Source organism: Drosophila kikkawai, chromosome 2L, assembly GCF_030179895.1.
Source record: "Drosophila kikkawai strain 14028-0561.14 chromosome 2L, DkikHiC1v2, whole genome shotgun sequence".
NCBI lineage: Eukaryota > Metazoa > Arthropoda > Insecta > Diptera > Drosophilidae > Drosophila > Drosophila kikkawai.
In genome coordinates this window covers 21232335-21257683 of record NC_091728.1, presented here as the reverse complement: position 1 = coordinate 21257683, position 25349 = coordinate 21232335, and the positions used below count along the sequence as shown (strand labels likewise).

The 25349-nt window shown below is 37.6% G+C and overlaps 1 protein-coding gene across 16 annotated transcripts in view; it reads left to right on the top strand.

Moving 5' to 3' along the window:
* Ndae1 (Na[+]-driven anion exchanger 1) overlaps nucleotides 1-25349 on the top strand; it is a 38050-nt gene that overhangs the window by 10136 nt on the left and 2565 nt on the right. Inside the window, exons 1-10 of one of the 16 annotated variants that reach the window (XM_017164144.3) lie at nucleotides 2481-2749; nucleotides 11800-11903; nucleotides 17076-17276; nucleotides 18684-19154; nucleotides 20778-20936; nucleotides 21622-21859; nucleotides 21925-22870; nucleotides 22958-23460; nucleotides 23539-23851; nucleotides 23940-24182. In XM_017164144.3, the coding sequence (XP_017019633.1) occupies nucleotides 2673-2749; nucleotides 11800-11903; nucleotides 17076-17276; nucleotides 18684-19154; nucleotides 20778-20936; nucleotides 21622-21859; nucleotides 21925-22870; nucleotides 22958-23460; nucleotides 23539-23851; nucleotides 23940-24182 (3255 nt within the window). In that variant the 5' untranslated portion in view covers nucleotides 2481-2672. Of the gene's footprint in view, nucleotides 1-2480; nucleotides 2750-8375; nucleotides 8671-11799; nucleotides 11904-17075; nucleotides 17277-18683; nucleotides 19155-19364; nucleotides 19503-20777; nucleotides 20937-21564; nucleotides 21860-21924; nucleotides 22871-22957; nucleotides 23461-23538; nucleotides 23852-23939; nucleotides 25084-25349 lie in introns of those variants that run through there. The other 15 variants (XM_017164139.3, XM_017164140.3, XM_017164155.3 and 12 more) reach the window with 15 other exon arrangements.

Sequence of the window (25349 nt, the reverse complement as noted above, 5' to 3'; positions counted from 1 at the left end):
GACGTTGCCTCTGCTGTTGTTGTTGGCTGCTGATGCTGTTGTTGCTGTCGGCGGCTGGCGCGGTTGCCGTTGTAGTTGGCCGCCAGTATTTGTGGGAAGTCGAACGACTCCTCACAATATGTAAATAAGGTTCAATTGAATTGTCGAATGTCACTGAGAATTTCCAAGCTTGGCGAGCTAAATTATATTTGCATTTCTTCTTTCGGGAACCTGTGTCTGTCAATTGAAACTCAATCAAAATGTTGAATAAAAATTCAATCATTCAATATGTACAGTTTCAACGGATTGAGTTTCGGGGCGAATGGCACATGTGTACATCAGTATTGGAAAGGGCAATGAAAAGCATACATCAATAGGAAGATATCCTGCCTGCCAGGCAAGGAACTATCTCAGTCCTTGGCTATTTTTAGAAGGTGTCTGTTTTAATAGCTCAGCGTTGCTCGAGAACTTTTACAAGAGGTGCGTTTCTGCATGAGTGTAAAGTGGGTGTCTTGTAAGCAAAAACAGTGAAGGCTAGACAACTAGAAACTTAAAGGAAACTCTTACTATGCGAAGTAAATCTTTTTTACAAAAAAAAAGTTATTTTAATAGGATACGATAAAAGGGTTTTAAAAATATAAAATATAATATAAAAATACCCAAAGTCCTCGACTGTCTGTTGTCATCCATTTTGCAACGCGACCTTACAAACCACAGAATGCCAAACACACGAAGGGGGCTCTCCGCCCCTGCCTTCAGACCCCTTCCCCTTCGAAACCATCCCTCCTCATGTGACACTATTTAACCACATAAGCGGGGAAAACAAAAAATCAATAGCAGCAACAACAACATTTTGCTTTCGTTCGCAGATTTTTGCCTACACAGCGAAAATTGAAATTTTCATTTACACTTGACACAAGCCTCCTCTTCCTATGCCTTCGTCCCCATTTTCCTCAACTATTTTCCCTATTTAATGCCATTTTCCTACCATAAGTAGAATGCACGTGGTCGGTTACAAAACAGTTTTCAACATTTTTCTACATCAGCTGGGCGCGGGAGAATTTCCTTTGAAATGGGATCTAATTTAAATATGAAAAATAAATTGTAAGGGATGGGAAAATTGAAAAATCCAACGCACAATAAAAGTCCGGTAAAAGGCCAAAGGTTTAATATGTGGGTGAAGGGAAAAGCCCTTTAAAACGCTTCATAAATTCGTGATGGCCTGAAAAAAATAGGTTACCCAATGCTACAAATTACTTTTGTATCCCACAAAAAAAAATACATAATAATAATAAAAAATGTATGCCCATTAAGAAAGATTTTAATTTCTTGATTTTAAATCAACTCACAGAAATAAGTCATTGTCAGAGTTAATTTACAAAGTAATAAACTTTGGTCTCGACACAAAATGACAGCAATTTCATTTAAGTTAATGTCTTAAACAGGCATTTTTTGTCACTAAATAAGTAATTTACTTCAAGTGCTTAAGGTAATAATATATTTTAAATATTATAAATAATATGTACTTTAAATGCTGCAATTAGAAATATTAATTTGAAAGGATAGCCTTCAGTATAAATTATTAAACTAATATAAACAGGAACCAAAATTAATTTATAAATTATTGAATTATTTAAAATTAGTTAAAATATTTAAAATTAAAGAAAAACTGAAGGTATAACATTGTATTAAGTCAAAAAACATATTTTTTTCCGACTTACTCTAAAACCTTTTATAAAATCTACTTAAAATCCATCGCAAACCATGAATAGGTGTTTCTTTTCACCCCTGCTCACCTTTTTTGTATCTCAAAAAATTCCCAGTAAATCGATGCTGGCATTAGGGTAATTGAATTCAATGTCAAACAGCCATTCCGGGAAGGACCTGCATCGTTCAGAATTAATTGAATTGCATTCTGGCAAAAACCAAGAATAAAATACCAGCTTCCCTTTACCGGCTGGCTGCTACCGGAAGACCTTCACACATTAACTTGATTCAGTGCGTCGCAAGCGAATTTCCACAGAATTAAATTGACATGCCCACAGATGCCGCCCCCAATTTTCCGCCCCACCGCAGCATTCAGGCTTTCAGTCTTAGCCCGCCATCATCAAATATGCAACGTGCCCATAATGGAATAATAACGGCGAAAGCCGCAAATGCAAACGTGTTAAACAGCCGTCGGGGAAAGAGCGAATGAAGAGAGCCAGTTGCACTCTTTAGAGGGAAAACAAAGTGCAGCGAAAAGAGAGGAAAATCGAGAGAGAGAGTGGAAATGCCGAAGAGGATGCAGCGGAAAAACCTCGAAGCTCAGAGCTCTCAACTTCTCCAGAGCCAGCCGGCCGGATTAGTCTGCCGCGCGACTCAAACGGCAGCGGATATCTGAATAAATCCGGGAAAAATATTTCAGAAAAATTTCAATACACCCAAAATACATTCCTGAAAATCTATACATATCAAGCGACAGTGCTGCCCAGTAACAAAATATATTCAGATTAATTTCGCGCAAACAAATCGTTAAATCGTGTAAATCCCTCATCAGTTTCAGTTTCCTGCTGCGACTTTCGGTGTCATTAACCCTTTTCGTGCTGTGCCATTTAAATGTGTCTTTGTTTTTCCATTACAAAAACAAAGAACCTTAACGGGATTTTCGGGAGTACTATAGTTTCCGGTGAAAAGCGAGGCAGGGATCAAGGATGCCTCAGCAGGCGCAGCTAAAACACATCCATGGACATGGCCGATTGCCTAGAGTGATAGCCACCGATGGCAGCAGGTAAATGGAGAAATAAAACTGGGCGGCGCATCCTGTTTCTGAATAATCTGCCGCCATTACCCGAAACAAGGGAAATTGAATATTCCTAAGGGGTTGGCGGCAGCCAACAGGGCGTATGTGTGATAGAAACAAGGAGTAGGGATCAAAGGAAACAAAGAGCCTTTGTTGGCGGTTGCTAGGCGGCACTGGGTGAAACTAAAGCTAATTAAAAATGTCTTGAAATTAATTTGGTTTAGAGATTATTTTAAACAACTAAAGGAGTCAAATTATAATATTTTAAAGGTATTCAATTTAAATGATTCATTTTAAATTCACTTTTTTAAAGGAAAAACTTCCTAGTGGTTATTTATGAACCTCATACAATGCAATTGAAGCCCCCCAATGAAGATGTCACAAATAAAATGACAATACAAGTCATAATAAAGATCTGTAAAGATTGTAATCGCTAGGAAAATCAACTTAAAGACAGTATTACTGCCCCCAATTAAGTGACAATGGAGAACGGGGACTGCCTCATCTCATTTCCATTCCGCCAGCAATTTCCATTTCAATATAATCTCAACGCACGCACATCTTAAAGCTATAGATAGAATCTACTATCTAAATCGAGCTGTTTACTTAGGCACAGTGCCTAGAAAGATTTATAGGGATTTAGTCTGGGGTAAAAATATTTAAACTGATAAATCTAAAGATATTTTTATCCACAAGATATTTAGTTTATATTAGATTTCTGCGGTTTGTTGATAATGTCTGTGGTATCAATTTCTTATCTAAGTATAAAAGATACAAAAGTATCTGTTGGATAATATTAACAGTTTTTCAAAGCGGTTTCTTCTTTATATTTTAGTACGTAGTTCTTGTTAAATTATAATTAAAACACTTACTGTTTCAAAGCAAATGAGTAATATCTTTTCGTCACAGGTCAACGACTGACAATACTTTATATCTGCCAGATATAGATACTTTCTACTTTGTTTGTTGCGGTTGCTAGATGATTTCTTGTCTGAATTTTCCAGAGACTGGGTCAACAACATGTCAAGTGCACGGTCTGGGGATAACAGAGGGGGATGGAATGGCCAAGCAGCCGGAGTGGGGGTATTGTATCTAGTAGATACTCCCCTCCCAGGGTCTTTGTGTTGTACTTGTGTATTTTCCTTGTCTGTTGTGATAAGCATGGGAGGCGTTCGATAAGCAAACAATATACACACAACAAACAACAAAGAGTAGGAGTATCTGGAAGAGAGAATCAAGGGAGTTGCAACTGAGACTCTCTCGCTGGCTCTCTTGCATTTCCCGCTCGGGGATTCTCTGTTTTGCTTGCCTCATTCTCGCTTCATTGGGGGACATTGATCCCATTTTCCCAGCCCCCCATGTGTGGCATTTGAACCCTTTTGCCGTAACCAACTCCGCCCCCTGTAATGTGTGTCACTTCCGCGTGCAGCGGATGTCTCTCAAAACGGCACACGCCGTGTTGCCCCGAGTCCCAAATCGCACCTGAGCCCCGGCCCCCTATCCCCCGCTGTATGTTACACCTTTTTGCAGCATTTAACATTTTGCAGCAACTAATTGCAAATTTCTTTGGCAAACATCACAGCTTGAATTTGACAAAGAAAAATGTTATACATTCCAAACAGAGCTTGGGTTTTCACACTTCTCTGGATTTATTTCACTACAATTTTATAAAATAATATTTAACAGAAAATATTAAATACAATTTTATTCCCAGTGCATATAGCTGACAGCTTTATGTCACTTTGCAGCCAGCTCCCTTCCCTTTTTTTTTCAAAACTTGACCCTGGAAGACAATAAAAACGGAATCAAATTGCCAGAATGACATCAGACATCAGCCAAAGCCAAAGCCAAAGCATTTTCACACGACTCATGGCCATCCAAGAACCCTATTCTTGGCTCTAATTGGACGGGTAGTAAAACAAGATACGACACTAAAAGCAGCCATGACACTGCCAGAGATAGGAGGCTACTCTTCCTAGAGTCATGTGTGAACTGTGAAATATTTTAGCCTTAAGGAATTTATAACTCGACTGACCTTGATTTTTGTTTGCTATCCTTCCGGGGTGAGCTCATCGAAGGTCAAAAGAGGGTGTGGGTCAAAAAAGGGGATAAAAAAGGGTAAAGATTTTGTGGCATAACATGAAAATGCCAACAAAAAAGCTTAGGCTAAGATTAAGCGGTAATCTTGGTTAGGAATAAATAAAATATTCAAGCTAAACACTTTGTGGAATTCATACAAATGTTGCAAAACCAAAAGAACAATTTGTGGGGCTTCTTTTTAACAAGAAAATAATGAAAAGGAAATGGAAATAATTGATATGCAAACTTTAAATAATTAAAATGTAAACATTTAAGAAGAAAGTGTTCAATTTGTAATATCCCTAGTTCAACACTATTAAGCAGAAGTATCATTAATTATTATTATTAATTTTTATGGCCAAAATCAACTGACTTTTTAACCATAAACATTGCCCAACTCATCGTGAATGCTGTATTTCACATTTATTTAACTTTTGGCAATTCAAAAATCATAAAAAATATCAAGAACCCCCCTATAAACTTGGCTAACGAAGAAAGCAAACAATGTGCCACAAAAATATACAAGCTCGAGGCATTAAAGTCGCACTTATTTCCAAAGAAAAGCCTTGTGATTAATACATATTTAAGCTCACATTTGAGTGATCATAATAAAAATCTTGGCGGTAGAGTGTCAAACAAAATTCGTGTGATCATAAAGCCATCAAGTAAATAAGACTCGGGCCGTATATTAATATAGGTGACACGAATCTAGACCAGGAATATGCCTTATCTTTTTGCCAATTAAAAAGGAAACCGAAAATAAAGTGGAGTGGGCACTCGAGTGGCTAAAGTGACGCTTTGACTGGCTGCAAACCCTCGTTCGTCGTCGATAAGAATCAAAATTTATCAACAAGAGTTACGTTTATTAAACAATTTAGTTGTCAGGGCGGCTCAAGTGGGTTGGCGATAACAACGGACCCTGAAAAATAAGACCAAATCTTGCCCATGACGTTCCTTTTGACGATGATTAATTCGGTTTTTGTTTTTCAAGTGCAGTCTCTGGCTAAAAAACAAGATTAAATGGAAAACGTGTCAGCGAAATTGACGTCAAAATTGGTGGCAGGAGATCGAAAGAAATCGTGATTTCACCAGAATTCTTGGCCTTGTCAATGGAACCTACCTAAAACCCGCTTGGCCTCAAATCATCTCTCGATTCATTCAGAGTTGGGCTGGTGGATATTATCGTGCTAATTGTTATTAATTTTGGTTAAGAAAGGAAAATAGATTTATTAACAATGAAATCCGAATCGAATCGGCCAGACTCAGTTTGCGTCAACTCGATTCAGCGGAATTCGCTTTCGGATCTTAACAAACAGTCAAAATAAAAAACAGACAAATAATTATTTCGGATGTATCCCGATGCCACCTACTGAATCACAGCACAGGAGATTATAACAAATTTAGGAAAAGAGAATATTAAATCAAAGAAATTCCCCTTTATCACGGAATAACAAACATCTCGCTCCCAGTGTCACTGCGAAACCTGAACCTGTACCGATTGCCTCTTACCGGTTCTAACCGGTACGATTCGCCTTGCAGTCGCTGTTGTTACCACATTTCCACTACCAATAAGCCTGGCCAACACCAACATCAACAGCAGCATCAGAAACATTAGCATCCACAACAAGTCACTTGCAAACCGAATTAAAATAATTTCTAGTTTTACAGACACGCAAAAGTCTTTTTAGTTGAAGTGTTTTTGCCGCGTTTTGTTTTGATTTTGTATTTTGCTGAAAACAACAGTTTGGTTTGCTCGGCCACTGCATAAATTTGAATAAATAATTGTGAATTTAATGAGTCTGCGGAGTGGGAGGCGTCTTCAAAGGCGCCACAAACATTTTGAGGCCAAAAACGTTTAAAGTCGCTCTTGGAAAGCAGGTGAATTTCTACGAAAATGTGAACTGAAATAAATGCAACTTATTTCAGGGAATTTAACCCATCAAAACGTACTTAAATAAACAAATTTTTAGATAGTTGGACTTTGATTAGAATAGTAATAATAATAAAAGAGAATAAACTTCTTATAATTTATATGAAACCTTTTTTAATTACGCTATAAAATATATGGTTTATCGAAACAATTTTATGTGTAGACAATTGAGAGTTTATATGTTAATAAAAAAATAAACGGGATTTATTAAGAGCTTCCTTTTTTATTTAATACATAAATTAATTAATTTTAAGAAGGCATTTCCAAGTCAAACAAATTTAAATAATCTCTAGATATTTTACTTGTAAACTGTAAAAAATAAATAAAAAATTCTATTAAAAACCCTTTTAAAATAGATAAATGAACTAGTCTGGAAATACATTTATCTTATTATTTATACACTCCATTTTAACACCAAAAATCATATTCCAGTTCTACCAATCATTCCACTTCTTAAAAACAATAACCAGAGACAAATGGCCCACTGCCTTTCAAATAAATTCTACCACTTCCTACTTTTTGACCACAATATACAAAATATTGTTTTGTTTTGTTTGACATCCAGTGCCCTACATTCATTTTTCAAGGGCTCCCTCACCAAATATTTCTGTTGTTGTTTATTTTCGTCATCGAGAAAAGCGTAGACAAAGCATAAAAAAATATACATATCATAATAAACTACACACATATCTATATCAAACGCACACAAGCACAGGTCGGAATGTGTTTTGATAAAAAAAATGTTTGTGGATATTCATTAGTCAACAAAACAATAGTCCAGGCACACCGCCAAAAGTCGAAAATAAAAAGATCAAAAAGCCAGCAAAATATGATTAACCAAAAGTGGCAAAGAGAACACTTGTTTGATTTGACTTAATGCCAGTTAAATGCCCGTCACAACGCCACTAACGAATATATGACTTTGGCATCGAGTGCTTCTAACCGGATTTGTCTATATAAATATATAGCTTGCTATCGCCCCGATCTTGTAATGAACCATTAAAATGCACTTTCGGTTAGGTAAACAGTGTTTTTTTTTTCCTTTTTGATAACAGAACCCGGCGATAAGGAAGCCCATTTAGAGGCAAAGCTATCGATAAGTTAAGTAGGCAAAAATTGGCATTTAAAAACACATTTTGTAAAGTTGCCGCTCTCGGTTAAGGCTCTCTAGAATTTGTTTTTTCTAACATTAGGAGTACAGAGAAAAAATTAAATAATTTAAAGTGAATATAAATTCGAAATTTATAATAAAAATTTCTAAACAAAAATATTTTATTTTATATTGAGAATATTTAATTAGTTTTTAATACATTGAAAGAATATTTTTGTCATAAAATATACACACTATTAATTTATTACGGTTAAATATATCTCTTTAAAATTAAAAATATTATTTTATCATTTGAATAATCTATATTATTTACAATTCTGTAAAAAAACTATATAAATTTTCTTTTAAATAAGATTAAGTTACTTTGAATTTCTCTCAGTGCCTTTCGCTAGCGATTAACGCCGACAGCGACGCCGGCAGAATCGGCAGCAGAGGGTTAAGCGAGCGCAGCTGCTTCAGTTTGAAGATCGTCAGAGTTTAGTTAGTCTGCAATCGCCGGGGCTCGCAGTCGAGTCGTCGGGCCGCGTCGAATAAATATTGAAAAGACAAATAAAAAATACGGAAAAAACCAAAAAAATAACTCTATCATATCCGAGATCCGAACAGTTTAGAATCAAATAATAAAACGGAACAATACAACGTTCACTTTTTCGCTTTTCGGTTGATAATCGTGAGGTGCGTGTGTGAATTTTCGGCACAAACAGAGGGAAAAAAGTAAAGCTCCCCGTTCTTTCCGATCGCTATTCTCGGCGATAAGGTGATGGCCAAAAATAATGAGTACATAGAATTGTAAGTAGCCGTCATACATACAGAGTGATTCATGAACGTCGGATCGCTGAAAAAGTGTCAAAGGAAAAAACAGCTCAGGAGTTATCGGGGTCCAAAGTTTAAGTCGTACTTTTCAGCCAGGCTTATCACAAAATATGTCTCTGAAAATTGTTATTATTCAGGGTTTATCTGAACGGGACAAGGGCAGGAGAAAAAATTGGTGAAGAGGGGTGTATAAGAATTATTGAATACCCTACTAATGAAAATATAAATTTAAAAGAGAGTTTATTGAATTTATATTTTAATTGAGGTAAAAGAGAGTTTAATGTATAAAATATTTGGAATATTGTTAATTATAATTAAATAATTATTTCTGTAAAAAAAAAAATTACTTACATTTTTGGAAAAGAACAAACTAAATGTAGAAAAGGTTTATTAAACAATTAATAAATTAATCCCTTTGGAAAATGAATTGTAAATTTGGACTATGCCATATTAAATTAAAAATAATACAAATATTTGTATAAAACAGAAAATAGTTTGAAAAATAATATAAAAAGGATCATTAAAAATATAAATAATTATACAAGTTCTGAAAACTTTTGCCAAATAAATAATCAAGTGACGGACAGTAATAGTTTCCCTGCTTCCCACATATATTATTTAAATAATCTCTCTCAGTAAATCTTATAACCCTTTGACTAGAGTACTTCAAAAATAGCCATAAATAAATTATGGAAAAAACAACAGCTAGACTGCCCGAAAATATTAGCCAGATAAGACGTAGAATCTGCGAGATTCGTGGGTACTTGGGGGCCCCACCCACCCCGCACTTTCTTTACTTTAACACCGACAGACGACCGTTTATTTAAACAAAGCCAAGTGCAAATTGTCTAGGAATTCACTGGGCTGTTGACACAGTATATAACTTCGGCTATTAAGTTAATATCGGCCCCAAATTATGTTTGTTGTTGTGACTCAGGTGTTGATAAGGCAATCAAAAGGCACGCAGGTGGAACGATTAGAGAGAAAGGAGGGGTATTATTATTTATAGTGAGAAAACCCTGGCTAGACCCAGTTTAGACCGGCATTTGGCAGACAGCCTGGAGTGTCCGTCTGACCATTCGACTGTCAGTTTGTCTTGTCTATATGTTTCAAGCACCGCCATAGAGATTAAACACTTCTCGGGCTGATAAGGCGGCGGGCAATGACAACAACTCAAGATGATAGTCTATATAGAAATAAACCTTTATGCAATGCAAATTTTTCCACCACAATGCTGTCTCTGATCCTGGAAATAACTAAAATTAGCCAGTTTGTGTAAACAATAAAGTTGACAACATAGAAATATTCATTTGTGATTATTTTAATTGATTCATTTGAGGCTTGCCTTAAAAATTAAAGTAAGAGATTTATTTTGAGCTCTTTTGAAAGCTTAAATAAATTTTTATTTTCATGAACAAACTTAACTAAGCTTTCAAGGGTTATAAATTATTTTGATTTATTTACAATGCCTGCCCAAATAAATTAACTATGACTAATAAGAGTCTAAACTTGAAAAAAAAATATAAATTATAAATATGTATATATAAATTAAATTTGAGAATTCAATCTTCAGTGTTAAGAGCCTGTAAATGTAAATATAAATAAATATAAGAGGTCACAAGCTTAGTCATTGCCAAGGTTTTTCCTTAAATAACAAACAAACAATCTTATCAAATCCAAGAATTGCAATTCTTTTATTTAATTCTCCTTAAAAAATATTAGCAATTATAATTGTACTGTAAATATAATAAAAAGGCTGATACATCCCATAAAATACAACAAATTAAATGATTACCACACCTCAGATTAGATCATAATTTAGATACGAACCCCTTATCAAAACACGTCGCACAAATTAAACAGCAATTCCATTACAAAGCAGTAATGAAAACTAAATCCAACTGCAAACAGAGAATAACAATAAAAACTAATGAATTCATTTGCAAAAAAGCGCTGGCCAAATAGTCGTAAATATATACGCATATCCATATGGCAATTAGGGAACAGCAGCACGTGTATGGAGCCGTAGCTCTCGAAAGTTTATATAAAAGCCGAAATCATCTCTCAGTTGGAATGAATAATAATTTGCATGAAATGAAAACGAAAATTGAAACGTTTTAACAGACGAATAATTTCCAGACTGGGAAATGCAGCTTAAAAATTCAACGCTTGTGGGTGAATATTTTCCTATGGGCATGACAAGTGTTTGGAATGGGCGTAATGACTACAACAGTCCCTGTCCACTGCCCCTGCCCCTGAAACTGTGACAATGATTGTGGTAATGACACTCGATGCGAAATCATTGACGTTTTGCCAGCTTTTTCTTTTAGTTAAACTCTTTATTGGTGGAATTTTATAAACAAATGAAGTAGTTGAGTAAGGACATCATTTTAGGGAATATCTTATAACAAGTTTCATGAATTAAAGTCATAAAACCTTTACACTTTGAATACCATTTTATAATTTAATAATAGCTCAATTTGTTTCTTTAAAAAAGAAAAACTATAATTATATAGAATTAACTTAAATATTTGGGAAAATTTGGAAAATTATTGGAGAACACTTAAAAAATTGTTAAATATTTGAGTCATTAATTTCGGCTTTAATTTGTATTTCTATTTAATATATTCCTTATATTTTTCAAGTATTTTATTTAAAAATTCCTTTTAACTAAGATAGAGTATTAGTTCTCCCCTATTAAAGCCCATAACTTGCCTTAATTTATGTCGATTTTTTTACTCATCAATGAGTTATATTTGTCTGTCCATTCGCACGGACATGGATTGGTGTGTGTTTCGTTGGAAATAGCAAAAGCGCATTTCAATTAGGCGATTGACAAGGCATTTGCATAGACAGCTGAGGTCCGAGATATATATTTGCCAGACAGTAAAACTGAGTTGGATTTAAGTAACTGCGAGACTCATTCACAGACACTTGGCCCTGATAAGAAAATATATAAAAAGCGTAATGAAGAATGTTGTAACAAAATTTAATTAGAGCTCTGTAATCAGACTGCCCTTTTCTATTTTTGCTCGACCCCTTTTCTCAATACTCATTTAACCGTTAACAAATATTAAATTTCGGCTTTCTCTTAATCCTTTGCAGACCCTGGACCATGAACTCCTCAAGTGGTGACGATGAGGCGCCAAAGGATCCGCGCACTGGCGGCGAGGACTTTACGCAGCAATTTACAGAAAACGATTTCGAGGGTGAGTTGAGAGTTGGAATATTATATTTTTAATTGCTCGCTGAATATTGATAAGTAGAAAACCTGAATGGAATTAAACCGGAGCTGTAAAACCAGCCAAGTGACAAGTTGATAGACCCAAAAAACAAGAAATTTGCGTCGTGTTAATTGCAAGTTGGCAGCGTTTTGACACGCGGCTAAACTAAACTATAAATTCTTTGAGGGGAAATCAAATTTGAGGGAAAGAAAACCCGATAAAACTGGAAATTTCAAACTTGAAAAGAAGGTCGTACTAATTAGTTAATCTGTGCCTTCAATTGTTCTAGTTTAAATTACTACCTAAGTCTCATTTTACATCTGTTCCGGTGACGGTGATTCATACGCTTTATTTCACGGCTTAAATTAAAATTAATTCTAATATTTGTAATATATATAAAATAACACCTAGCGGCGGCTGCCCTTTCAAGTGATCTCTACTGTACTGTACTTTATGAAAAAATGCATTTAACATTTAAAAATGCAACAAGTTTGCGTTGTCGCTGAACGCAACGCCCACCACTTTAATACTTGCAAGACCTAATCGCGTGACTTGGCGAAAAGTGAATATATTTCAGCCATAAGATGTGCTCCGTATAATTAATTTAAATTTATGAAAAACTACTGATGCAAGCAAGTAGCAGATGATATCACAATTAGTCAACTGACAGAGCGCAAAGCCTTTTGAAAATTGAAACTACGAAATTGCTCAGAAGCGGATATTCAATTCAGGGAAAATAAGTAATTAACATAAATTTGTGGTAAAAGAACAAGGTCGGGAATTGAAACGAGACTTGAGATTGAGTTTGCTTTTGATTTGTAGATGATTCAACGCTGCGTATACGTAATTTCAATAGGCTGTGGTCTGAAAATGGCTGGCAAGAGTTATATATAGTAGGTCTTATCACCAAAGTAAGCACAATTTAATGTGAACTTTAAACCTTGATTATAAACGAAAGGAAAAATACGTTTTGAAATAATGCAAAGCCAAGTGTGTTCCTAGAAACTTAAAGAAATTCATGTGATTTCATTATATATTTTTTTGTACAAATTAAAAAATCCCTGAAAAGTATAACCTGTATTTAAAGACTCATAACAAAGCTATAAATATTTTATTGCCTAATAAAAATCAAACCTTTTTTGAGTTGAATAATTTACTATATCGTCAATTGTATTATCTATATATATAAAAATCAATTGCTGTTCGTTAGTCTCGCTAAAACTCGAGAATGGCTGAACGGATTTATCTTATCTTGGTCTTGAATTATTCGTGGAGGTCTAGGGAAGGTATAAAAGGTGAGAAAAATTCGAATAATTGCCGGGAAAATCCTCAAAACAGTATTTTTCTATTTCCCATACAAACGTTTTCTAAATAAAATGGAGAGTCAATTTGTAATTTATTACCGCTGTATAAAGTTCAAATTCGCATGCGCGTTGGAGGATCTAATATCGCGTTCCGAAACTCAACAAAAGTGAAAGTGAATCGCGAACGCGACAAAATTGCATAGTCTCACAGCTTCATATAGCTTCGAGAAAATTAATTTTAGCTAACTTCAGTTGTTAATCTGTCTTTTGTTTTTAATAAGACTATATAGAAATCGAAAGATAAATCTTAAGTTTTGTCACAAACGTTAAATTATAAATCTTAAGTTAAATTTCTGAACGCAATCATAATATTTGACATTAGATTTGACAACCAACTAATATGTCAATCCATCCTGTCTGTCGCTTTTCAGTCAGAATGGCAGTTTCGGCAGGACAAGGAGGAATCTTCTTTTTTATGCACTCCTCCGAAACGGCTTTACCGATTCTCATGAAATTTAGTGTGCTTATGCAGTTTGGTTCAACTTGAGAGATAGGATAGCTAAGATCTTTAACATCATGGCAGTTTCGGCAGGACAAGGAGGAATCTTATTTTTTTATGCACTCCTCCGAAACGGCTTTACCAATTCTCATGAAATTTAGTGCGCTTATGCAGTTTGGTTCAACTTGAGAGTTAGGATAGCTAATCATGGCAGTTTCGGCAGGACAAGGAGGAATCTTCTTTTTTATGCACTCCTTCGAAACGGCTTTACCGATTCTCATGAAATTTAGTGTGCTTATGCAGTTTGGTTCAACTTGATAGATAGCATAGCTAAGATTTTTTACATCATGGCAGTTTCGGCAGGACAAGGAGGAATCTTATTTTTTTATGCACTCCCCCGAAACGGTTTTACCGATTCTCATGAAATTTAGTGTGCTTATGCAGTTTGGTTCAACTTGAGAGATAGGATAGCTAAGATCTTTTACATCATGGCAGTTTCGGCAGAACAAGGAGGAATCTTCTTTTTTTATGCACTCCTCCGAAACGGCTTTACCGATTCTTATGGAATTTAGTGTGCTTATTTAACCAAATCTTTATGCTTTGCTCGGGCTATTTTGTTGATGAGTTTGCACCAAATTGGTTGAGCGGTTCTTCACGTATTACATATTTTGTAATATATTATTTCAATAAATCGCATTTCGTCAGAATGTCTTTTCTTTTATTGTCATTTGTCATTCATAATTATTGTTTTGTGTTTATAAGTGGTGAGTCTCTAAATTATCATTTGAAATACATTAAGAAGGTAAGATAATATTTTCAGCAAAATGCCACCGAAAAGATCGAATCTCAACAACGTAAGCAGCAGAGTGGCACGACGCAGACGTTTCGAAAGAGCTCATCAGTTGCCAGAACAAGTCAATTCAAGAAATAGAGCTCAAAGAATTAGGACAGCAGAAGGTCGTGCACAAGAATCCCAGGAACAGCGCACTATGGGGAATTTTGCCATTTTCATGGTATTAATTAATAACTTTTAAACTAAGTAATATATTTTGAAACGGTTTTTTTTATTATAGTTATGGACTCCATAAGAAATGTTTTTTGGCAAAATGGGCGTGGTTCCGCCCTCGCTTGACGATTTATGTATTTTTAATGTTTTTTTTAAGTGTATAAGGTGGATTTTTTTTTTTAAATTCAAACAATATATTTTATAGACATAATAAAAAAAAATACATTGTCTTCATTTTTAAGCTCTTAGTCTGATATAAAATAAAAAACGTCATTTTCATATTCATTTTATTCATAAAAGTGGTCCAGGCCTTCAAATTCGCCAATAACTTCCATTTGGCACTTACATTAATGCAAAAAAATTTGCTTTTGCTTTTTAAAAAGGTAAAATGATTTGAAACATTAATATTTATATGTAATTAACCTGAAAAATGTTTTTTTCTTGGTAAAATTTGCTCGAAAAGACCTGCAAAAAAAATTAAATTACGCAGATTGTGCGGATTTGTGCACATTGAGACAAATTGCCTTTTATTTAGAATGAATGCCTCTACAACATATATCTGACGTACAGCAATACAAAGACATATATTTTTTATATGTCTCTTCAAAGTGAAAAATTTTTTCAAAAAAATTTCCTTAGAGGAACACTTAGAAAAATCGGAATATATCAGTAAGACACGCACAGATCAATGTATTAGTACACACAACACATAATAATTAACAGTACTATTGGCCTCCATCAAAACTTTAATCAAAAATTGGTTCTACTTTTTAGTTTTTCAATTTCAAAGTAACCGAATAAAAAATAGCTATTTTCCATCACGTGCATTTTGGCTACAACAGCCGACTTTAACAGTGGATAGGCTTAACAGTGCACTGTTAATTAACATTTCTGGTACTACATTTTATAGAGCCATATATTTTTAATATGTTTACATAAAAAAAACTCAAATATTTAAAGTTTGATAAAATGACTAAATACCACGGAAATGGCAAAATTCCCCATAGTGCAGCGTAGCGAACGTCTGCAGCAGAATATTACGAGAATCAGGGCGGCTCGAGATAGAAACATAGATATGTATAGTACGAGCACAAGTACGACAAAGGCAGCGGAACAGTCGCTCATTAGTTCGTACATCATTCGTTCGTCTTGCTTTTGAATATGCACCAGATATTAACTACTTTGCGCATTCAAAAATTGCTATCGGTGGAATGGACAAAGTATGTCAATATTGTCAGGCGTTTAAATTTCGGAATGAAACTGCCGGTATGTGCTGCGCAGCAGGAAAAGTCGTTTTGCAACCTCTACTTGCTCCGCCAGAACCTTTATTATCCCTTCTTGCTGGAAATTCAAATGACTCAAAATTATTTTTGCGTAAAATACGCAAAATTAAAAGTTGCTTCCAAATGACGTCATTTGGGGCCACTAAAATTTGTGACCTTGCATCCGATGGACGTAATTTTGAAACTACATTCAAAATACAAGGCCAGATGTACCACAAAATTTGATTATTGATGCCTGATGATAATCCGAAATTTCTTCAAATTTATTTTATGGGCAATTGTGAAGAGCGCGTAACGACCCGATGCCAGTATCATTTTATTGAACAAGCAGAGGAAGCGGTTTAGGAGTCTATAGCGAACAAACATAGTGACAGGAGATTTTTATATATTAAGATTACTGTTGAAGGTTTAATATTTTATTTACTGACAACTCTGTAATATGCTCATTGTTTCCGTATTGTTTCCTACAAATAATATGCATGACAAAACAGTGTTTGCCGGGTCAACTATAATTAGTACGGGCCCAGCAAAGCGGGTCGGGTCTGCTAGTAAAGAATATGGAGCTTAAAAAATGTATAAATAACTTATAGTTTATGAGCTACAAAAATGATTTAACCACATCGCAATATATAAACAAAACCACTTGACGTTAAAATCTTAAACCTTTCAGAAATCTAATATTTTAACAATTTAGGGTAAAGCTAGTAAATTGTAATTTTAGACAAGGAAGGGTAAATGTCAAAGAAATATAGAGCAAATCTAGTTTTAGACAACAAAGCTCCACTTTTATATGAATTATTACAGAATTATTATACAAAAATAAACTGCCAAGCTAGAGTACATTTTTAAATATTTTTAAAAAGCTTTCTTTAAGAAAACTCTTGAAAGAATTACTTAAGCTTCCAGGAACATCCTTAAATAGAAAAAATCAAGAAGAAAAGAAAACACTTTTAGGTAACGAAATTATGTAACTCAATTGCAATTAATAAACAACGTAGCACTCAATTTGGCCCCCTCTCTCTCCGCCTCTGTGTCCCTCTGACTTTCTCCCCATTTTTCCTGCAGGACATCGGGCACATACCGTTTACGTGGGTGTCCATGTGCCAGGAGGACGTCGCCACTCGCAGCGCCGGCGTAAGCACCACCACAGTGGTCCTGGCGGTGGTGGAGGAGGTGGTGGTGGCTCCATCGGCGGATCCGGAAGTGTGGGCGGTGGTGCCGGCAAGGACAACACCAGCGAGAAGCAACAGGAAGTGGAGCGACCAGGTGGGTCCAGGTGTCCCTCTACCCTACCCTACTGCCCCCCCCAAAAGTGTGTGTAATGATGGCGGCTGCTGTTCTGGCCAGAATGAAATGTCAGTAAATGTGGCCAGTCAGTTTCGGCCGAGCCGAGACTTAATGGCAGGGGGAAACTTTCACAAATTACAGTCTTCACTCACTCGGGAGGATAATGAAAATGACAGCTGATTGGCTTACAGTTTGCCGTCAAGAAGTTCTGATTGTAATGAGGGAAAGCAGGCCTAATGGGTGACATTGAATCGGAATGATGCAATTATCCTTTGAGCTAATTTTAAGGGACAAGCAGCTAATATTGCTTGCCTTAATTTATACTGGCTTATGTCATTTTTACTGCAAACAATCCACACACAACTCACATGTAACCCATTTATTTTTAATATTTATTTACCTCTACTAACCCTATATAATTTCTAAGTAAACTGCATTACTTAAAGCCTGCTTAACTGCTTTTCATATGTACCTCTGCTTATCCAACCTTTCCCAACACCTATTTACATATATAGCACTTCATAACTAACCTATCCACTTGTTTTTAGTTATTATTTCGATTTAATTTATAAGTAACATTACTTAGCCTTGGTAATGCTTTTCACACGTGTTAACTCACCTTACTTAACTCCATACCAATCCATCTTCAAGCTTAAACCTACCGTAATTAATGTTATCTCCATCAATTTTTATTCATTATAAAACGTAAGCTAAAGCCTAAGTCAACATCCACATTGTAAATGAAAATTTATCACCTCACTTGGCCAAACATTGTGAAGACAATTTCACACATTTGAAACGCTTTAGCTCACATAACTATATGTGTGTGTATGCATTCACTAAACATCCTTCGGTAGTACTAGAACGTCACGCAATGCCACACTCGGAGAGGTCTAAGCAGGACATATGGTGGCGGTCAATGGTCAGTAGCAAATTCCCAGCACAGATCAGGGCCAAATTATTACGCCAATTAACTTTAGCACGCATTCGCCAGAGTCCAAGGATACAGATGATTGTTATGAACGGGGGTGGCAATAACAGGAAGATGTTGCTGGCGGGACCCGCTCATAAATGATGATTAAGCTAATGAAGGTCTAAACACTGAGGGAAAACCACTGTGTAAAACCAAACCTTTTAACTTATATTTTTTAAACAAATGTGTACTTATTTTACCCAAGTTCCTTTTTTTGCGACAAGTAAAGTTATAGATTTTGTTTAATGTTCAAAATTTCCAACCTTTTTTAGCTTTTTATTATATTTTTGCAATTTATAAGCTTTATTTATATAATTTTAAATACCCAGCAATTTCCATGGCATCCCAGAATCCTTTTGGAATAATATTATTAATTATTATATTTCCCTAACTCGAAATCCCTCGTTTTACAGTGACTCCTCCAGCCCAACGAGTACAGTTCATACTCGGCGAAGATGTCAACGACGGCACACATGTCTCGCATCCCCTGTTCTCCGAAATGGGGATGCTGGTCAAGGAAGGCGATGAGATCGAGTGGAAGGAAACAGCGCGTTGGATCAAGTTCGAAGAGGATGTTGAGGAGGGCGGCAATCGGTGGTCAAAGCCACACGTGGCCACTCTATCGCTGCACTCGCTGTTCGAGCTGCGCCGCCTGCTGGTCAATGGAAGCGTTATGCTGGACATGGAGGCCGACAACCTGGAGGTAATGGCCGATTTGGTCTGCGACCAGATGGTCAGTGCGGGAACCCTCCCACCAGGCGTCAAGGACAAGGTGAAGGATGCCCTCCTGCGACGCCATCGCCACCAGCACGAGTATGCCAAGAAGACGCGACTGCCGATCATCAGATCCTTGGCCGATATGCGCAACCAGTCGTCGTCGAAAAGTGAGTATGAGACAGTTAGGTTACTCTAACAAAAGTTAGGTTACTCTAAGCTCATCTCGTTCGTTTGGTGTGAGTCTGTGAATCATCTGAGAGTCTACTGCCGCCACATCACTCAGCTCAGATCAGATCAGATCAGCTCATTTAGGATCATTGTCAGTGTCAAAAGTGTCTAAAACTCTCATCCGATCCGAACTAATACTAATAACTCAGACCTGGGCAAGAGCAGTCCACTGCACTCACTGCATGGCTCGTCGGCTGGCCTGGATGCCACTGGAGGTCACCACCAGACACCATCCCTCTACGTGTCGAGTAAGGATCAGCGTGGTTGTTATCTCGCTGTTCCCACAGGTATAGCCTTAGAACTAGAAACCAAAACTAAAACCAACGCCAATCTCTCCCAAGAGATCTCTGTAAAGCTGAAGACCAATGTCGTATACCTTTTCAGTTGCCTTGCACCCAACAAAAATGCACCCAGAACCAAAAAAAAGGCAGCTAATGCAAATTTAAATCAATGAGAACTTAGTCCCTTAGAGAGCAGACCCTGTACATCCATTAATCATCCATAAATCACTCATCTTCATTAGTTTCAAAAAAGGGTTTTTGATAAATCAGTTTTGAGCCATGCTAAACGATGATTAAATTCGCTCTTGCGCTCTTCGTTCCCTCAAAAAAATCCAAAGCTGTCGCATCTTCGCACCTAGGGGCCATCGGGGTCACCACCTGGTTCCATGCCGGGGCCTCACCCCAACACCAGAGCCACCAAGGACGGTCGCAGTCTCAAGCAATGCCAAGTAATAGCCCATCAATGGTTTCTACTGTACCTTGCCGTTCCTTTCAAGAGCACGCTGTGTTTATCAATGATTATATCTTGTCTCTCGTCTCTGATTCTTCTATTTTAACTCTACTCCTTTAACTTTTTTATCTACTATATCACTATGTAATCAAATATAACCTGAACCAATATATCTCCCCAAAAAGCTCGTTAGTCCCCTTCTAAATTGAAATACCCAACTAAATGTGTTGTCTAACTAAACAGTTTCTTCTGTTAAAATTACTGTTTGCAGAGCCTTAAGTTAATTTAAATTATTAAAATATAACCTATCTTACTGCTTTCAAATCTGTCTCTATTTTCTGATAAGTATTTTCAATTTGAACTTGTATTTCCTTCTATAAAGACTTCCTCCTTTTTGAAAGCTCTTTTCACTTATAATTTATTGTATTAACAGTGCCGACTTCTTCAAATTTTAAACCTGGAACTTTAACTAATTCCCAGCTGATGATTTTATTTTCATTAGAAACCTTTATACCAACATAATCACCAGAAAATATTTTAAGGATTAAAGAATAGGTCGATAGGCTTCGGAATTTTGAATTTAAGAGAAAGAAACCCCTAGTTATTATAGGATGATATCTTGGAGTACTTATAAACGATAACCTTTAGTGAAAGATGAAGCAGATCTCATTCGAGATACTTAGATATCCTACAGCAGAGCTGTTCACAGAGGTCCCTGATGGAGAGTCTTACGTCCCTCTGGTACAGCTCTCTGTGGACAGCTCTGTTTTAAAGCTTACCTCCAAACCAATGAAGAACCGAAAAAATCGATACCCCAAAACATTTTCCAGTTGAAGAGCACACATTGGGGGCCACCACGCCGATTTCTCTAACGGCCAGCGAACCTGGACCGCCCGGAACCAATGGAAATCCAAACCTGAGCACCGCTGCCGGCGGCATGGGGCGTTTCCTAACGGTGCCCAGTGGAAAACCCAGCAACAGAGCGCTCGGTAAAGAACCTAAGTCCAAAGTCGAAATTCAATCAACTCAAGAACTGACCGTGTTCGTTATTGTTTACCGTTTGATTTTGCGTGTCTGTTGATCGTTTAAATAGTCCTGATATATAAATATTGAATATTTGTTTGGTAGTTTGGAGTTTTGTAAATAGAATTGGTTTGAAAAAAGGGCCTAAGAAGGTGGCAAAATTTGCATGAAGGTTGAAATGATTATTCGAATTCGAAAAGCAGGGATTGGTTCTGAAGGAAAAATTAAAAACCCAAATAAAACACACATCTGCACGCTTGTCACCTAACACACACACACACACACTTCTCAAACTAACTTCTTTCCAATTTAAAATATATTTTGCATGCTTCATTATCTCAGTATCTGAACCGAATTTGAACAATCTCTTGCAGCATCTTTTAGCCAAAACCGAATTTAATCCAATATCTCTCTTTTGCACTTCTTTTTTCGTATGTTTTTTGTTGTATCGTTGTAACGTGTTGAACTACATGTTGTTGTTCTTATTATTGTTGTAATACCTATCAACGCACGTATCCTAAAAAATATAATATACGATACCAAAACCTGCACCCCGTGAAACCAAAAAAACCTGCAAACTCCCGACTAATGCAGAGAAAAAATCTAATTCTAAAAAATCACGACCTGCACAAAACCTGCCGGTGATCACAGAGGACATGGTCAAGAGCCCCAGCAACCAGTCGATGGCCAGGCCGGGAAGCGGCACCGAGCTAAACGAGCAGCAGCACAAGGGCAACACCCACTTTATGCGCAAGATACCGCCGGGCGCGGAGGCCAGCAACATCCTAGTGGGCGAGGTGGACTTCCTGGAGCGAACGCTCTCCTGCTTCATTCGCTTAAGTTCGGCGGCGGTCATGGGCGATCTCACCGAGGTGCCAGTGCCCACCAGGTGAGCTCAAGATCTCTTTTTAGGCCATTTTATTTACCTAAAATGAATCCCAAATTAATTTGCAGATTCATCTTCATCCTGCTGGGCCCTCCAGGCAGTCAGAGCAACTTCCATGAGATTGGCCGGGCCATGGCCACCCTGATGTCCGATGAGATCTTCCACGAGGTGGCCTACCGTGCGCGGAAGCGGGATCACCTTTTGGCCGGAGTGGATGAGTTCCTGGATGCTGTCACTGTTTTACCGCCTGGCGAATGGGATCCCACCATTCGTATTGAGCCACCGGCAGCCATTCCCTCGCAGGAAGTGCGAAAGCGACCACCAGAGCTGCCCAAGGAGGAGGTGGACGAGGAGGAGGAAGAGGCGCGTTTAAGGGAGGAGTCCGGTTTGTCCAGGACAGGCCGTCTCTTTGGCGGTCTCATCAATGACGTCAAGCGGAAGATACCCTGGTACATTAGTGACTACAAGGACGCTTTATCCATGCAGTGCGTTGCCTCCTGGATCTTCCTGTACTTTGCCTGCCTCTCCCCGATCATTACGTTCGGCGGTCTCCTGGCGGAGGCCACCGGCAAGCACATGGCCGCGATGGAGTCTCTGGTTTCCGGGTTCGTCTGTGGCATGGGCTATGGCTTCTTTTCGGGTCAGCCGCTGACAATTCTCGGGTCCACCGGTCCAGTCCTGGTCTTTGAGTCAATTATCTACGAGTTCTGTCTGAAGATGGGCTGGGAATACATGACCTTCCGGTTCTGGATCGGCATGTGGGTCGCCGGCATTTGCATCGTCCTGACCGCGATTGATGCCAGTGCCCTCGTCTGCTACATAACCCGCTTCACCGAGGAGAATTTTGCCACCCTGATTGCCTTCATTTTCATCTACAAGGCCATTGAGAATGTGGTTGTTATTGGGAAGAACTTTCCAGTCAATCAGGGGATATACGACTGTGTATGTACACCGCCAATTGGGAGCAATGCCAGTGTGGTGGATTATGCCAAGTATAATTGGGATTATTGTGAGGTAAATTAATTATACAAGATATTACAATATATTCTATAAATTCTTGTAATTTCAAATACTTTAAATATTTTTATTAATCTTATTTAGTCTTACAATGGCACCCTGGTTGGCGGAGATTGCGGAACGCCACCCACCGAGAATGTTTTCCTGATGTCGGTGGTTCTTTGCACGGGCACCTTTATCATCTCCACCCTGCTGAAGGACTTCAAGAACGCCCTGTTCTTCCCCTCGATCGTCCGCCAGTACATTAGCGACTTCTCCGTGTTGATTGCCATCTTTGCCATGAGCTTCTTTGACTATTCGCTGGGCGTACCCACCCAGAAGCTGGAGGTTCCCAATGAGCTGAAGCCCACTCTGAGCACCCGCGGCTGGCTGATTCCACCGTTCTCTGAGAAGAATCCCTGGTGGTCGCCCATTATTGCAGTATTTCCTGCCCTGCTTGGAACCATCCTGATCTTTATGGACCAGCAGATCACCGCCGTTATAGTGAATCGCAAGGAGAACAAGCTGAAGAAGGGCTGCGGCTACCATTTGGATTTGTTTATTCTCTCAATTTTGATTGCCATTTGCAGCTTGATGGGTCTGCCTTGGTGAGTTGCGATTGGAAAAGATCTAAATAATCTTAAATGATTTTTTAATTAATTTCTTAATTAATCTCTCTTCACAAGGTTCGTGGCTGCCACCGTCTTGAGCATCAATCACGTGAACTCACTGAAGCTTGAATCTGAGTGCTCGGCCCCTGGTGAGAAGCCACAGTTCCTGGGTGTGCGCGAGCAGCGGGTAACCCACATCCTGATCTTCCTGACCATCGGAGTTTCTGTGCTGTTGACCCCGCTGCTCGGCCACATACCCATGCCGGTCCTGTTCGGTGTCTTTCTGTACATGGGAGTGGCCTCGCTCAAGGGTCTACAGTTCTTCGATCGCATACTGATCATGTTCATGCCGGCCAAGTACCAACCGGATTATATGTTCCTGCGACAGGTGAGTGGGGGGGGACTTTAAGGCTTCTTCTTTAGTCTTTTAAAGTTCCTGATTATTATAACTTTTAATTTCTTTAATTTCCTTTCAGGTCCCCATTAAGCGCGTTCACTTGTTCACCATCATTCAGCTGGCCTGTCTCATTATTCTCTGGCTGATCAAGTCCTTCTCGCAGACCTCCATCCTGTTTCCGCTGATGTTGGTGGTGATGATTGGCATACGCAAGGCCTTGGATCTGGTGTTTACGCGTCGCGAGCTTAAGATCCTGGACGACATAATGCCAGAGATGACCAAGAGGGCGGCGGCAGATGATCTGCACAAACTGGACGCTGAGGTGGGCTTATTGGCGAGAATTTTCCCCTGGGGAAAAGGTCGTAATGGCCGGGTGGTGACCAAGCCACCGGTCGAAGGTGGTGCTGGCGGTGCAGGCAGTGCCGTTGGCCTTGGGCTCATCAGCTGCTCAACCTCAAATGCAAATGAGAAGGAGTTTGAGGCCCAGAGTAGTCTGCTCAAGAAATAGAAACACCAACACCCAACACCAAGCACATATAAAGACAAGCACCACCCACAAGCACACAACCACCAACACACCAAATAGCAAAGAAAAGAAAAGCCCATTTCATTTGCGTTTGCAGGAAAAGCACACAGCCAACGATTAGAGATCGATGGTGCTTCCGAAACCGATAAACTCAATTAATCATAGATTTTTTTTGTATTGATTTAATTGCATTTTGTCGGTCTTGAAAAAATTTCTTCAACTACCAACTATATAGCTATTATAACCCTGTATATGCATAATTCTCTGTTATATATACTATACGTTTTTTATCATGTCTTTAACAGTATTTTGTAAATGTTTTTACCCTTGTGTCCCATTTTAATTTAAACCTATATGGCATGCTGCTATTTTTTGCATTTTGTTTATATTTTTGATGAACGTTTTTTAAAATATTTTTTGATTTTAAGCTTTTAGAACACCTGTAAATGCCAAAACCCACAAAAAAAAACAAAAAACAAATGGAAATTATGTGTTTTTACGTAGTGCAAACCAAAATGTGTTACCTATCCGAACCTACTCTAAAAAGAACTACTCTTACCCTATATATATACATATATCTATGATATTTATAAATGTAAATGAAATTCTAGATTAAGTCATAATTAGTCAAGCGTTTACACTGTACAACAAGTACCTAAATGTATTAAATGGAACCTGTTATGTTATTTTATAGTCATCGGGTTGAAAGTTCAAGTAACTAACCAGCGACATAAAAACACACCTAATTGTAGCGAAAATTGATGTAAAAAAAGCTTAGGCAAAAATTCAAAATTGCAAAACACAAAACAAAAAATGAAACAAAAAAAAATACAAATAAAAAAATTAAACAACAAATAATTGGCATAAATTATAACACAATTTCACCTTAATTGGCATATTTTTTGACACATTCACTCGATCGAACACCTTTTTTGAGACACATCCATTAATTTAGCGAGCTCT